This window comes from Aquarana catesbeiana, linkage group LG05 (genome assembly GCF_042186555.1).
Source record: "Aquarana catesbeiana isolate 2022-GZ linkage group LG05, ASM4218655v1, whole genome shotgun sequence".
In the NCBI taxonomy this organism is placed as follows: Eukaryota; Metazoa; Chordata; class Amphibia; order Anura; family Ranidae; genus Aquarana; species Aquarana catesbeiana.
In genome coordinates, this window is record NC_133328.1 from 23,180,295 (window position 1) to 23,195,786 (window position 15,492).

The 15,492-nt window shown below is 40.4% G+C and overlaps 1 protein-coding gene across 1 annotated transcript in view; it reads left to right on the top strand.

Moving 5' to 3' along the window:
- Positions 1-15,492, top strand: part of AGMO (alkylglycerol monooxygenase) — a 314,856-nt gene that overhangs the window by 128,983 nt on the left and 170,381 nt on the right. Inside the window, exon 5 of the mRNA XM_073629523.1 lies at positions 10,433-10,528. Coding sequence (XP_073485624.1) covers positions 10,433-10,528 — 96 coding nt within the window. The remainder of the gene's footprint in view (positions 1-10,432; positions 10,529-15,492) is intronic.

A 15,492-nucleotide genomic window follows, 5' to 3' on the forward strand; every position in this document is an offset into this window, starting at 1 on the left:
CAGATTAGCGCTCAGTGTTTTTTTGGAGGGGATTTTTGCTGACACATAATGCTCCTCCTAGGCTCTAGATGACCTTGTTCCGGCACTGGCCATCATACTAAAAAAGTTTTGAGACCCCTGGTATAGAGTTAGAGGAAGTGTTCTCAAAGCTGCCCAGCAGCTTCCTGTGGTTCCCATTGCAAGATATGAGTGAAAGTTATGGGATAAATTATTAGTACATTTGTATAAAAAAAGGAAGGATGGCCGCACTCCCATACACAATGCAGTAAGGTTTATTTCCAAAATATTAAAACAGCACTGGAAAGGTACAAAACAGGGAAAAGCATGTACTGTATTTAGTAGTACATGACTGGCTATTAACGGAAAAGTGCAGTTTCTCCAGTTGAACAACTTCTATGCATGCAAAAAACTGAGAGGAGCCTTCGTTGTAAACCAAAGAAAATTTTGTATAGACAGAGTACCACACCGAATATATATATAGTCCACAAATATTTTTTTTTTAAATTCCTTTAAACTAAAGACAAGCCAACGTGTTGCGGGGGTTCCACGGGACACAATTTATCAGGAAGTATGATACATTGAATTAATGATTCTCACAGCTGTTTTAGACAGCAAGTTCTACAACATTTAGTACAGGGGCCTCCAAACTCTCTAAACTAGGAGGTTTGCTGTTCTTCAGGCTTTAGGTGGACCAGATTGTGGCCATTGTAATTAGAAATTTGATCCAGCGTCAATAAAAATAATGCTTTAGGCTTGGCGGTCATAGCACCTGTGGTCAATGGGGGAAGAAATAGTGCCTCATCATTGGTGTCAGTGGAAGGAATAGTGCCCCATCATTGGTTAAGTGGAAGGACTAGTGCCTCATCATTGGCAATAGTGGGAGGAATAGTGCCCCATCATTGGCGTCAGTAGAAGGAATAGTGCCCCATCATTGGTTAAGTGGAAGGACTAGTGCCTCATCTTTGATATCAGTGAAAGGAATAGTGCCCCATTATTGGTATTGGTGGGAGGAATAGCGCCCTATTGTAGGTATTAGTGGGAGGAATAGTGCCCCGTCATTGGTATTAGTGGGAGGAATAGTGTCCCATCATTGGTATTAGTAGGAAGAATAGTACCCCATCTTTGGTGTCAGGGGGAGGAATAGTGCCTCAATGTTGGCATCAGTAGGGTTAGGAGTGCTTAACATCAGTGGGAGGAACAGTGCCCCAAGGGCCAAATAGAGACAAACAAAGAGCTGCATTGCATGAGTTTGGAGACCACTAATTTAGTATATAGTGTAATTGGTGTCAGGTTTACCAGCTCAGCCCTCATATTTTGGGACTTTGCCTGTTCCTTAGAGTCCTGTAACTGTGGCAGCGGATTTCCATAATATTGTACAAGAGGAAAGGTGGCCAAAATTGTGGCTTCCCATATATGCTTTGGTTTCCAATGGGACTGTATAGTAATGTTTGGGCTGCAGCTTCCCTAATGACCAGCCTTGAAAAGGAGTGAGCTTATGAACCTGGAACTAACGGTTTAATTTATCTGAATGTTTTTGGATTATGGAGGAAAATCAGAAACAATACACAAATTCCATACAGAAAGAGCCCTGGTGGGAATGGATTCCAGGAACCCAATGTTGCACAAGGACCATACTAACCACTAAGCCACAACGCATCTGAAACCTATCAACTGGTAGCAGGTGACAGATTATAATACGCACTGCCCAGCCCAAGAGTGAGCCCGGTCCAAAGTCTTCTCCCACATGGAGAGAGGTGTACGGATAAGTGTCGCAAATTATGGATCCACAGCTGTGAAGGAGTATGCTGCAAATTGACGTGAATGGAAATTTAATAACCTTTGTGGAATGAGAAGCATTTTTAAGGTTTGGGAATGAGCGTATTAACAAGTGTGATACGTGCTTCGAACATCTGGGCACCTCTGAAGGCGAAGACATTCTGCCAAAACTCTCTCTCATTTACTCTGATTTAGGTGCCAAGAAATGAAAGTATTAATATCAAAGAAGGAATCCAGTTGCATTAAAAAAAAAAAAACAGGATTTCGTTTTGGATAGGCTCAGCCTATCCAATTAAAGGCATACTCCGAAAATGAAGCCTTGATTTGAACACATAAATCTCCTTATCAGAGGCGCTTCCCCAATCTTGTTCGTAACCCAATGTGCCAAATCAAACAAGCCTAACTGTTCAGGAATTCAGTTCTTCATACAGCCATTGTTATAGTACAGGGGTCTCCAAACTTTCCAAACAATGGGCCAGTTTACTGGTCTTCAGATTTTAGGAGGACCGAACTTTGGCCAGTGGGAGTAGAAAATGCCACATCGTCAGTGGAAAAAAAAATGTCAATGACTTGGTTGTCAGAGGGAGTAAAAAAAAATACGGTACATAGTACCTGTAGTCAGTAGGAGGATAAATAATGCCTCTTTGTTGGTGTCAGTGGGAGGAATAGTTCCCCATTTTTGGTGTCTGTGGGAGGAATAGTGCCCCATTTTTGGTGTCGGTGGGAGGAAAAGTCCCCCAATGTTGGTGTCAGTGGGAGGAATAGTGCCATTGTTGGTGTCAGTGGGATGAATAGTTCCCCATTTTTGGTGTCTGTGGGAGGAAAAGTCCCCCAATGTTGGTGTCAGTAGGAGGAATAGTGCCATTGTTGGTGTCAGTGGGATGAATAGTTCCCCATTTTTGGTGTCTGTGGGAGGAAAAGTCCCCCAATGTTGGTGTCAGTAGGAGGAATAGTGCCATTGTTGGTGTCAGTGGGATGAATAGTTCCCCATTTTTGGTGTCTGTGGGAGGAATAGTGCCCCAATGTTGGTGTCAGTGGGAGGACTATTGCCCCATTGTTGGTGTCAGTGGAAGGAACAGTGTCCTATCATTGGTGATGTAAGATGGTGCTAAATAGGTAATACTTTGTTATCTTAAAGCTGACCTTCACCCTAAAGTATATGTCATGTTACCCTACCTCCTCTCCCTCCCTGCAGCACTTCTGCATAAGGTTTTTTTTCACCCCCATCCCCAGATGTCCCACGGGGCTTCAGGCCCTGAGTGACCCTGCAGCACATCTGAGTATGCACAGGTTTTCCTAGACTGGTGGCTATTAGGGAGGTCCCAAACCTTCGCCATCTTTGTGCATGCATAGGAAATCACCTGCATGTGCACAGATGTTCTGAATGGCTCTGCCAGGACCCAAAGGCCAGGCAGAGCCTGTAGGCACATCTGTGCATGCACGATATATGGTATCACTGCAGAGGTGACTGAGCCACCTAAGAGAAGGTCTGAAGGTCCGCTTTAAGTAATGATAAAGTCATGGTTGCACAAGTACATCCATAGCATAAATTTGAAATCTGCTCATAGGGGGTCCATAGGGGTTGGCTAAAACGAAACAAGAAAAAAGTTCTATCCAGACTTTAATAATGGTTTCCTTCATGATGACCTCACACATTATGTATGCACACTGAATATGCACATGATTTGATTCAAATATTCAAAATTCTGCGCTCTAAAATATTAAGAAATGTCTCAAGAACCTACAACAGAAGTAAAGGACAACTATCTGTGTACACTGTCCCTAATGCTTGACCCCAATAAACTGGTAGGGGCCCCATGAATTGAAAACATCTTGAGATCCTTAGTACAATTAATCCACTGCCTCTATGTGGTTTACAATCTTTGACCCCATGGGCTTTCCTTGTCTAACTCTAATGTACAAAAACATCTAAATATCTAAGTACCAAGCCAAGTACAAGCTTTTTTTTACCAGCCAAAAGCAGCAAGGGTTGACTTTCACATCTTTGCTTTCACCGAGAGTCAGCCATATCCCCTTCGTATGAAAAGACACACCTGATAAGAATGGAAAATTCAGACCTCCATCCACTATGGAACACGTTGACCTTCACTCCTAGTAAATCCAGGAACTTAAGAATGACGAGATCTTAATGTGATTTGATTTGTGGACGAAACCCTGCCACAGCATTCTACACCTGATTGGGTTTCAGTGGAGCGTAGCAAACACCTGAAAGCACTAAGATACTTTGCAAATCATATAAATTGGAAAAGGGTACAAGCAGACGAAAAGCAAGTTAGGACTGACCGAAGGTTGATGATGCACAACGGTCTAAACTTCAGGCCCACCTGCAGCTGATTAGCAGAACTTGAGCTCCACACAAAATATACGGCGCTTTTACCATCATCCCCCCCCATGAGATAGGCTTTCGCTGGACCTCAAGTGTTCAGATTAGATGGGGCTTAGGTTCATCTGTGTATACCTGGTCCATTACTCCCTTCATCTCCGTATAAATTGTAACATGTGGAACCCAACACGGCTGCAATGGCCATGTCTACACCACAAGCTGGACACCTGGAAGCGATTTGCTTTGTGTAAACGGTGACAAATGCGTCACTTAGATTTTCTATCCATGATAAAGAATTATCTGAATATATACAGCGTTACCCTTACAGATGTTTTACAGAATTGTTAAAATGTATTTCAATTTATCTTTAGCCTTTTTTTTTAATTTTGGAAAGAGCAGAGATTGGTTGAAAACCTCATTAGGTTTTTATTGCTGTCCTCGCTAGGGGACCAGAGCCGTCGCACCTTCTGTCACTTCCAGTGGGGACACGTGTTCCAGTAACAGCTGTCTTGGGGCTCCCTCACACTGAAGGCTGACCTGTGCTTTGTCACACTGGCTAAACACAGGATTCCACTAAGGCACATAGAAAACAAACTATTGTATATATACTGGAATTAAATAATTTTTTTTATACCAGTAATGGGGGTGATCAGTGGCTTTTAATGGGACCGTGATAGTGCTGCAGACAATCTGACACTAACTGACACTGGGTGGGAACTGACTAACTGATACTGACTTCTCCAGTGACACTAATACAGTGGAGATGTCAGTGTCAGTTCCCACCCAGTGTCACTTAGTGTCAGATTGGCCGCCGCACTATCGTGGTTCCATTATAAGCTGCTGATCACCCCCATTACTTGTATAAAAAAATAAAATAAAAAAAATGCTAATTCCAGTATATACAGTGTCTTGAAAAAAGTATTCATACCCCTTGACATTTTCCACATTTTGTCATGTTACAACCAAAAACATAAATGTATTTTATTGGGATTTTATGTGATAGACCAACATAAAGTGGCCCATATTTGTGAAGTGGAAGGAAAATGATAAATGGTTTCTAACATTTTTTACAAAGAAATATGTGAAAAGTGTGGGGTACATTTGTATGGCGCCCCCCCGAGTCAATACTTTGTAGAACCTCCTTTCACTGCAATTACAGCTACAAGTCTTTTTGGGGATGTCTCTACCAGCTTTGCACATCTAGAGAGGGACTTTTTTTGCCCATTCTTCTTTACAAAATATCTCAAGCTCTGTCAGATTGGATGGAGAGCGTCTGTGAACAGCAATTTTCAAGTCTTGCCACAGATTCTCAATTGGATTTAGGTCTGGACTTTGACTGGGCCATTCTAATACATGAATATGCTTTGATCTAAACCATTCCATTGTAGCTCTGGCTGTATGTTTAGGGTCGTTGTCCTGCTGGAAGGTGAACCTCCGCCCCAGTCTCAAGTCTTTTGCAGACTCTAACAGGTTTTCTTCTAATGCCGCGTACACATGACCGGTTTAGCCGTCGGAATAAACTCCGAAGGTTTCTCCGACGGAACTCCGACGGAATTCAATTCAAGCGGTCTTGCCTACACATCAGTAATCTAAAGTCCGACCGTCCAGAGCGCAGTGATGTACAGCACTTACGACGAAAAAGGAAGTTCAATAGCCAGTAGCCAATAGCTTCCGTCTCGTACTTGCTTCAGAGCATGCGTAGTTTTTGGTCCGTTAGAACAGCATACAGACGAGCGGTTTTCCCGATAGGAATTGGTTCCGTCGGAAATATTTAGAGCATGTTCTTTTTCTAGGTCCGTCAGGATTTTCAAAAAAAGAAGTCCAATGAGGCATACACACGGTCGGAATAGACGATGAAAAGCTTCCGTCTGACTTTTTCTGTCGGACATTCCGCTCGTGTGTACGCAGCTTAAGATTGCCCTGTATTTGGCTCCATCCATCTTCCAATCAACTCTGACCAGCTTCCCTGTCCCTGCTGAAGAAAAGCATCCCCACAACATGATGCTGCCACCACCATGTTTCACGGTGGGGATGGTGTGTTCAGGGTGATGTACAGTGTTAGTTTTCCACCACACATAGCATTTTACTTTTAGGCCAAAAAATAAAATTTTGGTCTCATCTGACCAGAGCACCTTCTTCCACATGTTTGCTGTGTCCCCCACATGGCTTCTCACAAACTGCAAACGGGACTTCTTATGGCTTTCTTTCAACAATGTCTTTCTTCTTGCCACTCTTCCATAAAGGTCAGATTTGTGGAGAACACGACTAATAGTTGTCCTGTGGACAGATTCTCCCACCTGAGCTGTGGATCTCTGCAGCTCCTCCAGAGTTACCATGGGCCTCTTGGCTGCTTCTCTGATGAATGCTCTCCTTACCCAGCCGGTCAGTTTAGGTGGACGGCCATGTCTTGGTAGGTTTGCAGTTGTACCATACTCTTTCCATTTTCGGATGATGGATTGAACAGAGCTCTGTGAGATATTCAAAGCTTGGAATATTTTTTTTTTATAACCTAACTCTGCTTTAAACTTCTCCACAACTTTATCCCTGACCTGTCTGGTGTGTTCCTTGGCCTTCATGTTGCTGTATGTTCACTAAGGTTCTCTAACAACTCTCTGAGGGCTTCACAGAACAGCTGTATTTATACTGAGATGAAATTACAGGCTGGTGGACTCTATTTACTAATTAGGTGACTTCTGAAGACAATTGGTTCCACTAGATATTAGTTAGGGGTATCAGAGTAAAGGGGGCTGAATTTATTTGTAAAAAAAATTGAAGACCATTTATCATTTTCCTTCCACTTCACAAATATGTGTCACTTTGTGTTGGTCTATCACATAAAATCCCAGTAAAATACATTTATGTTTTTGATTGTAACATGACAAAATGTAGAAAATTTCAAGGGGTATGAATACTTTTTCAAGGCACTGTATACAATAGTTTTTAAACGCTATAACTTTTACACAAACCTATCGATATACACTTATTGGGATGTTCCTATCAAAGAAATGTAGCAGAATACATATTGGCCTAATTTGTGAAGAAATTAGATTTTTTTTTTAAATTTAATTGGATAAGTTTGTAGCAGAAAGTAGAAGATATTGGGGTTTTTTTCAAAATTTTTTGTCTTTTTTTGTTTATAAAATAAAAAATTTCAATCCCAGAGGTGATCAAATACCACCAAAAGAAAGCTCTATTTGTGTGAAAAAAAAATACATAAATTTCATTTGCGTACAGTGTTGCAATTTACCAGTTAAAGTGGAGCTCCACCCAAAAGGGCAAGTTCAGCTTTAAGGCCTCCTCCCCGCCTCCTGTTTGTGATATGGAGCTTTTGGGAAGACACCTGACAGGTCCTAGATGACTTCAGGACCAGTCACAGAGTGCGGCGCCCCTCGCGCATGTGCAGTGGGCACCCCGCTATGAACATACACATACACTTTTCCAATAAATAAGTTGTGCTAATTTCTAACATATGTGATTGAATGAGTAAAAAGTAACAACAAATAAAGTCCATCTAATGTAGTGACATCAATGTGAAATGACGAATGATGCACCCAATGAATGTGATATGAAAGAGAGAGAGATGACTTCCACCACTAGACTGCCGCTTACCAACTTCCTATGATCTCCTATTACGGGAGATCACAAGTGCTTTCGGGTTAATACCCAGCTAGGGCCTTTGTTAACCACTTCAATACCGGGCACTTTTGTCCCTTCCTGCCCAAGCCCATTTTTAGCTTTCAGTGCTGTCTCATTTTGAATGACAATTTCGCGGTCATACTACACTGTACCCAAACTATTTTTTATCATTTTGTTCCCACAAATAGAGCTTTCTTTTGGTGGTATTTGATCACTGCTGGCATTTTTATTTTTTGCACAACGAATTAAAAAAAGACCGAAAATTTTGAAAAAAAAAAAAAGTTTTTCTTTGTATCTGTTATAAAATTTTGTAAATAAATACGTTTTCTCCTTCACTGACGGGCACTGATAAGGCTGCACTAATGGGCACTGATAAGGTGGCACTGATAGGTGGCACTGATGGGCACTGATAGGTGGCACTGGTATGCAGCACTGATGGGCATTGATAGGCGGCTCTGATGGGCACTGACAGGCAGCACTGATGGGCACTGATAGGCGGCACTGATGGGTACTTATAGGTGGCACTGATGGGTGGCATGGGTGGGCACTGATTGGTACTGATGGACACTGATGCGTGGTACTGATGGACACTGATAGATGGCACTGCTGGGCATCACTGATGAGGAGACATCTGGCAGGCACTGACTGCTTGGCACTGACTGGCAATATGTGTAGGCACTGATTGGCATTGTTTGGGCACTTGCTGGCATCCCTGGCGGTCTAGGGTGGCATCCCTGGTGATCCATCTGTTGTGGTGGTCCTGGTGGTGTCCCTAGTTGTCTAGTGTGGACATCTGACGGGGGGCTGCGCTGATGAACAATCAGCACAGACCCCCCCCCCCCGTCAGGAGAGCAGCCGATCGGCTCTCCTCTACTCGCGACTGTCTGACGCGAGTGAGGAAAAGCCGGTCAACGGCTCTTCCTGTTTACGTTATGATCAGCCGTGATTGAACACGGCTGATCACATGGTAAAGAGCCTCCGTCGGAGGCTCTTTACCGAGATCGGTGTAGCGGTGTGTCAGACTGACAAGCCGCACCACCGATCGCTGCGATGCGTGCCCCCCTGGGCGCGGCGGCTGTTATTCTGCTGGACGTCATATGACGCCTAGTCAGGATAACTGAACCACCGCCCGGCCGTCATTCTGCTATAGGCCGGGCGGGAAGTGGTTAAACACAGCAACAGTCACAGCCACAGCATCTTCATAGGTTTTCACCACTCAAAGGAACATAATGCCACACGATCCCCATGAAGAAAATAAAGGCTTCCATAGTGTAAAATCTTACGGTAATTTTAATGTAAAAAATGTATTGTAGATACTGTTTATTGTAGTAAGTAGATAAACAGAGCATAAAAAATCAAGCCGGCCGGCTCTCCAATGCAGCCCATCACTCCGGGACCTGCACAAACCCTCACTACGCGTTTCGTCACAACTGATGTCGTCCAAGGGCACGGCAGTTGTGATGAAACGCGTAGTGGTGGAAGTCATCCCTCTCTCTTTCATATCACATTCCTTGGGCGCATCGTTCGTCATTTCACATTGATGTCACTACATTGGATGGACTTTATTTGTTGTTACTTTTTACTCATTCAATCACATATGTTAGACAACTTATTTATTAAAAATCAGCAGCCGCACTTTTTGTAGCTGCTGACTTTTAATAAACACAAAAATGACTGGAACTCCGATTTAAAGTAGCGCGGTGCCAAATAGCAAAACATGGTCTGGTCATGAAGGGGGTAAAACCTTCTGGAACTTAAAACTGATTGTAAACGATCATCTTGTAAAACAACCCATTCAGTTTAAAATAGAAATGAAAGGCAAAACATTTTTATATAGATATATATAAAAATTAAAAAAAAAAACATTATAAATACTTTTTTCCATTTTTTTATTAGTGATCACTTTCCCTCTGTTCTCAGCTGCAAAAAAACTGGGGGGGAGGAGAAGCAGCAGCAGCACACTGAGCTTTCCAGCAAATGGCTGTGCAGTGGGGGCGTGTCAGGACAAGTCTGATCATTGGAGGCTGAGTATAGCTAGAGAACTGACCATGCTGCGCTCTCCTGCTTAGTGCGGTCAGTTTTTAATAGGAAAGCAGAGAGACTGGCAGGAGCACCAGGGATTTCACACAAAGGAAGCAATACAAAGAGAACAGCAGACTTCCTCATACAAGTACATGGTACAGCAGCCACATATCAGGAATATGAAGCGTTGGGGTAGGCTTTTAGGCTACGCTTCCACCAGTGCGACTCTAAAGTCACACGATTTAACCTAGGTTTACGTTGATGCAATTTGGCATGTGATTTGCCAAATTGGTGGCTTTTGCCCGCAATGGCACCGTCCAAATCAGTTCGACGCCGACTTTGCGGCGCCGCACCGATTCCCAAAAAGTAGTTTCTGTACTACTTTTGGCGACTTTGGGTGCGATTTTAATAGATATCTGTACAGGAACCCGCACAGATGTCTCTGAAAGAGCCTCCCCGAAGTCGGAGTGACAGTGTGAACCTGGGCTTAGCGTGTGACTTTTATGCAACTTTGAGTGTGACCTTGATCTGACTTTACACTCTTTAGGTCAAAGTCGCATCGAAAGTCGCATTGAAGTAGGGCAGTTCTAAAAGGGTTAATACCACTGAAATGCTACAATATAAATGTGTTTTTCTTTTTTTTTTTCTTTCCAGATGTTCTATTGGCCGATGGCGCTTCTCATCCCCCCGTCGGTGTTTGCCGTCCATCTTCAGTTTAACCTCCTCTACCAATTCTGGATACACACCGAGGTGAGCGCCATTCCTTATCGTAATGCCGTTCTTCGCCTCGGGCACTGTCCTGGAAATTTTTTTTCGGGGTAGGACCTGATTTATGGCGTACGAGAAATCTTTGTCTGACTCCCTTAAAGAGAAACATCTGTTGGGTTTTGCTCCTTTTACTGAATATATTGCGAAGTTTATAAGGAACAATGAGACCAGTTGGTCTCAATTAGATAACATTCTTTTGTTAAATCTGTCTAATATCAAACTCTTTCCTCCTTGGCGGAACATGTGTCTGTATCTTGTAACCGCTTAGACCCTGATAGGAGAAAACATTTCAGATGGGGTTCCCTGCCAAGAAAAAAAAAAAAAAAGAAGCCAGGGCAGGATCGGACTGATAAATGTAACCAATTGATATGTATTATATCTCGCAGGTAATTCCAATTATTTTTTACGTCATTCATAAATAAAAGTAATGGCATTGGGTGCGGTTCATGAAGATTTTTCTTTATTGTTTTTCTGCATTCAGATTTCAATTTTATATCTGGATGGCCAAAGATGAACAAATAAGAAATTGTCCTCAAGGGTGCAAAGTGTGTTTAACCACTTGCTTACTGGCCACTTAAACCCCCCCTCCTAGCCAGACCAATTTTCAGCTTTCAGCGCTGACGCACTTTGAATGACAATTGCGCGGTCATGCTACACTGTGCCCAAATGAAATTTTTATCATTTTTTCCCCACAAATAGAGCTTTCTTTTGGTGGTATTTGATCACCTCTGCGGTTTTTCGCACGCCTAAGGGTAAAACAAATGTTAAGGCCTAAGCACAAGTTTGCAACTTTGACATGTGTTAGGCTACTTTCACACTGAAGGCGTTTTTCAGACGTTTTAGTGCTAAAAATAACGCCTGTAAAGCGCCTGTAAAGTGCCTACCATGTCACCCCGAGTGCTTTCACACTGGGGCAGTGCGCCTGCGGGACATTACAAAAAAAGTCCTGCAAGCAGCATCTTTGAGGTGGTTGTTAGAGGGCTGTATACAGCGTTACTAAACCACCTCTGCCCATTGGAATGCATGGGCAGTGCTTCCGAAAGCGACTGAAAAACGATTTGAAAGTACCGCAACACGGGCGGTTTTAACCCTTTCTTTTACCCCCCGGGGGGGTAAAAGCGCCCCGCTAGCGTCCAAAAGGTGCAGCTAATGTGGCGCGGCCCCTATGTGAAAGTAGCTTTAATAAAACCGCACATATCATCACAACTACTTTGTGCATCCAGGTGGATTAAACCGTGTTTTTTTTTAGGACAAATTGGGCTTTCATTTGGTGGTAAATGGCAATGGATATCTCCTGATTTTTTTTGTTTTATTATTTATTTTATTTTTTAAATTATATTATTATTACTATTATCAAAGAAAAACTGGCCCAAAATAATAGTAAAAATATTAGATGTATATTTCTGGTACTACCATAATCTACCACCAAAGAACAACCCAAAATAAATTCTCCTGCTCCTGACGATCGCAGCGATACCACATATATGTATGGTATTTGTTGTTTGGGCTTTCATTTGGTGGTAAATGGCAATGGATATCTCCTGATTTTTTTTGTTTTATTTATTTTATTTTATTTTATTATTTTAATTATAATATTATTACTATTATCAAAGAAAAACTGTCCCACAATATTAGTAAAAAGTTAGATGTATTTCTCTGGTACTACCATAATCTACCACCAAAGAACAACCCAAAATAAATTCTCCTGCTCCTGATGATCGCAGCGATACCCCATATGTGTAAGTTATTTGTTGTTTGTACCCATAATACAGCCGGGAAACAATAGTGCACATTTTGCGTCTTTTTTTTTCTTACCTAAAACACATTGACACTGATATTTATTTATTTATTTTTTTAAACCCTGCCCAAAATATACTGACCCTGACCTTTTTTTTTTAATTTAGCTGTATATTTCTTGTTACTACCATAACCTACCACCAAAGAACAATCCAAAATAAATTCTCCTGCTCCTGACGATCACAGCGATACCACATATATGTATGGTATTTGTTGTTTGGGCTTTCATTTGGTGGTAAATGGCAATGGATATCTCCTGATTTTTTTTTTATTAATTTTATTTAATTTTTTTTTTATATTATTATTACTATTATCAAAGAAAAACTGGCCCAAAATAGTAGTAAAAAAAAATAGATGTATATTTCTGGTACTACCATAATCTACCACCAAAGAACAACCCAAAATAAATTCTCCTGCTCCTGACGATTGCAGCGATACCACATATGTATATGGTATTTGTTGTTTGTACCCGTAGTACAGCCAGGAAACAATAGTGCACATTTTGCGTCTTTTTTTTCTTTCTTACCTAAGACATATTGACACTGATACTTTTTTTTTTGTAAATCATGCCCAAAATATACAGACCCTGACCTTTTTTTTTTTTTTTTTTTTTTTTTTAGCTGTATATTTCTTGTTACTACCATAACCTACCACCAAAGAACAACCCAAAATAAATTCTCCTGCTCCTGACGATCACAGCGATACCACATATGTATATGGTATTTATTGTTTGTACCCATAGTACAGCCCAGAAACTAAAATGTGCATTTTGCTTTTTTTGCTTTTTTTTTTCTACCTAAAACACACTGACACTAACTTAAATATTAATTAAAAAAAAAATACTACCTGACCTTTGACCCTGACCTTGACACAAACACTAACCCTGGCACTGACCTACATCAAACCTTGATCTAGGTATTTTTCTTTATTTTTTACTATATTTTTTTACACACACGTTTTTATTTTTCTCTCGGCAAAAAAAAATACATTGATACATTGTATCTTTCCTCTCCATTCACAGAGAGAGAAACACAGGGGCAGGCTTCACAGTGACTGATCACTGTGGTAGCCAATCAGAGGCTACCATAGTGATCAGGTCACCCAGAATTCGGGAGTTCTGGGTCTCCGATCGTTAGTACGGGATCCAGAGCCCTCGGTGAGACCCTGTTCTCTGTGCTGAAGTTTAATTTGCTTTATTTTTTCCTCCCTTATTTCCTCCTACCCCCTCATTAACAATATATATATATATATATATATATATATATATATATATATATATATATTTTTTTTTTTAATAAAAGTGTTCCATTTCCATTAGATATCTAATTTTAGACCCATTGATGTCATCACACGGTGTTTGTTATTCCCTATTCAGTGCAGGCAGATGCTGGCTGGTTGGAGGAGCCGGCAGGGTGCTGTACATAGCTTCCTGAAAACATCACAGCACCCGGCCTCAGTACTCCTCTCAACAGGGCCACTGATAAAGGGGTAGCCTCCTGTAGGGAGCCCAGGCCCCATATGTTCAATAGGGGGGCCCAGAGCAACAGGAGTGAGCGCAATTGCTGGCACCAATCCTGCTGTGGCCCTCCCTGTGTTTCCATTGCTTCAGTTTGTGAATGAACAGGGAGTCTCTGTAGAGCTGAGAGCTTCCTGTTCATTCACTTTGCAGCTGAGGCTTTCAAGAAAGGATTGAGGAATATGTGTCCCAAATCTCTTTCTCTATCTCAAAAGTGAGACATTGGGTGTCTGTGTAAACCCCTGATTCTTCACCAGAGCCTGGCCCCCATCTCCCACAGGGCTGGTAAAAAAATGTAAAAAAAAACAACTAAAGTTGTAAAAAATAATTAAAAAACACGTACAGTACAGTCATGATTAGTGTACAGTAGGCTAATAAATAACTGTAATCCTAAACTAGGCTAAAGGTTTTTTTTAATTATATTTCTCTTCAATTAAAAACTTTACTTTCTTTAGAAAAAAAAAAGCATACAAAACTACTACATAGGCCATTTTGAAATGTGAAAATTATTTTAAAAATGCCTTTTCCATTTCAACCTGTAATTTTCTAAAAATTAAAAAAAAAATAAAAGCATTTTATTTTTTTAAAACAGAAAAAGGTGCAAACTTGCAAGAAAGTTTATTAAAATACTCACAATGCACACTGATTACCCAGATGTTGCTTTTCTTTTCTTGAAAAAAATCGGAGCTAAAATTTAGGGGCAAATTTATAAATCTGTGAATCTAACATTCACTACAGGTGAATCTTTAAAAAAAAAAAAGCATATGAAATTGCTACATAAGCCATTTTGAAATGTAAAAAATATTTTTAAAAAATACCTTTTCCAATTCAATCCGTAGACACTGTAATTTTCTAAAAATTTAAAATTAATAAAGAAATTTATTTTTTTTAAAACAGAAAAAAGTGCAAATCTGCAAGAAAGTTTATTAATATCCTCACAATGTACACAGATTACCCAGATGTTTTTCTTTTCTTGCAAAAAAAAAAAAAAAATCGGAGTTACAATTTAGGGGAAAATTTATGAAGCTTTGAATCACACATTGCCCGAACATTCACTGCAGGTGAATCTGCAGTGAAAAAAAAAAAAAAAAAAACATTAGCATGTGAAATTGCTACATAAGCCATTTTGAAATGTAAAAGGTATATTTAAAAAATACCTTTTCCATTTCACCCCGTAGCCGCTGTAATTTTCTAAAAATAAAAATAAATTAATATAGAAATTTTTTTTTTTTTTAAAGGAAAAAAGGTGCAAATCTGCAAGAAAGTTTAATAATATCCTTGCAGATTACCCAGATTTTGTTTGTCTTTTCTTGAAAAAAAAAAAATTGGAGTTACAATTTAGGGGCAAATTTATAAACCAGTAAATCAAACATTCACTGCAGGTGAATATTTCTGATTTGTGCATTCATTGACAGCATTCACTGAATGTTGTGTTCACTGTTTTAAAAATATGCCCCCAAAGGGTCTTTCCCCATGTAAAGTTATGTACTTCCTGTAGCTAATATTAGTACAAGGTATCCCAAAAGTCTTCATACAAAGGAAACATTTACATATTTTATATTCTGAATATTTTGAATTATTATTAATATTTTGTAACATTTTGTAATGAATATATTTATATATATATATATAT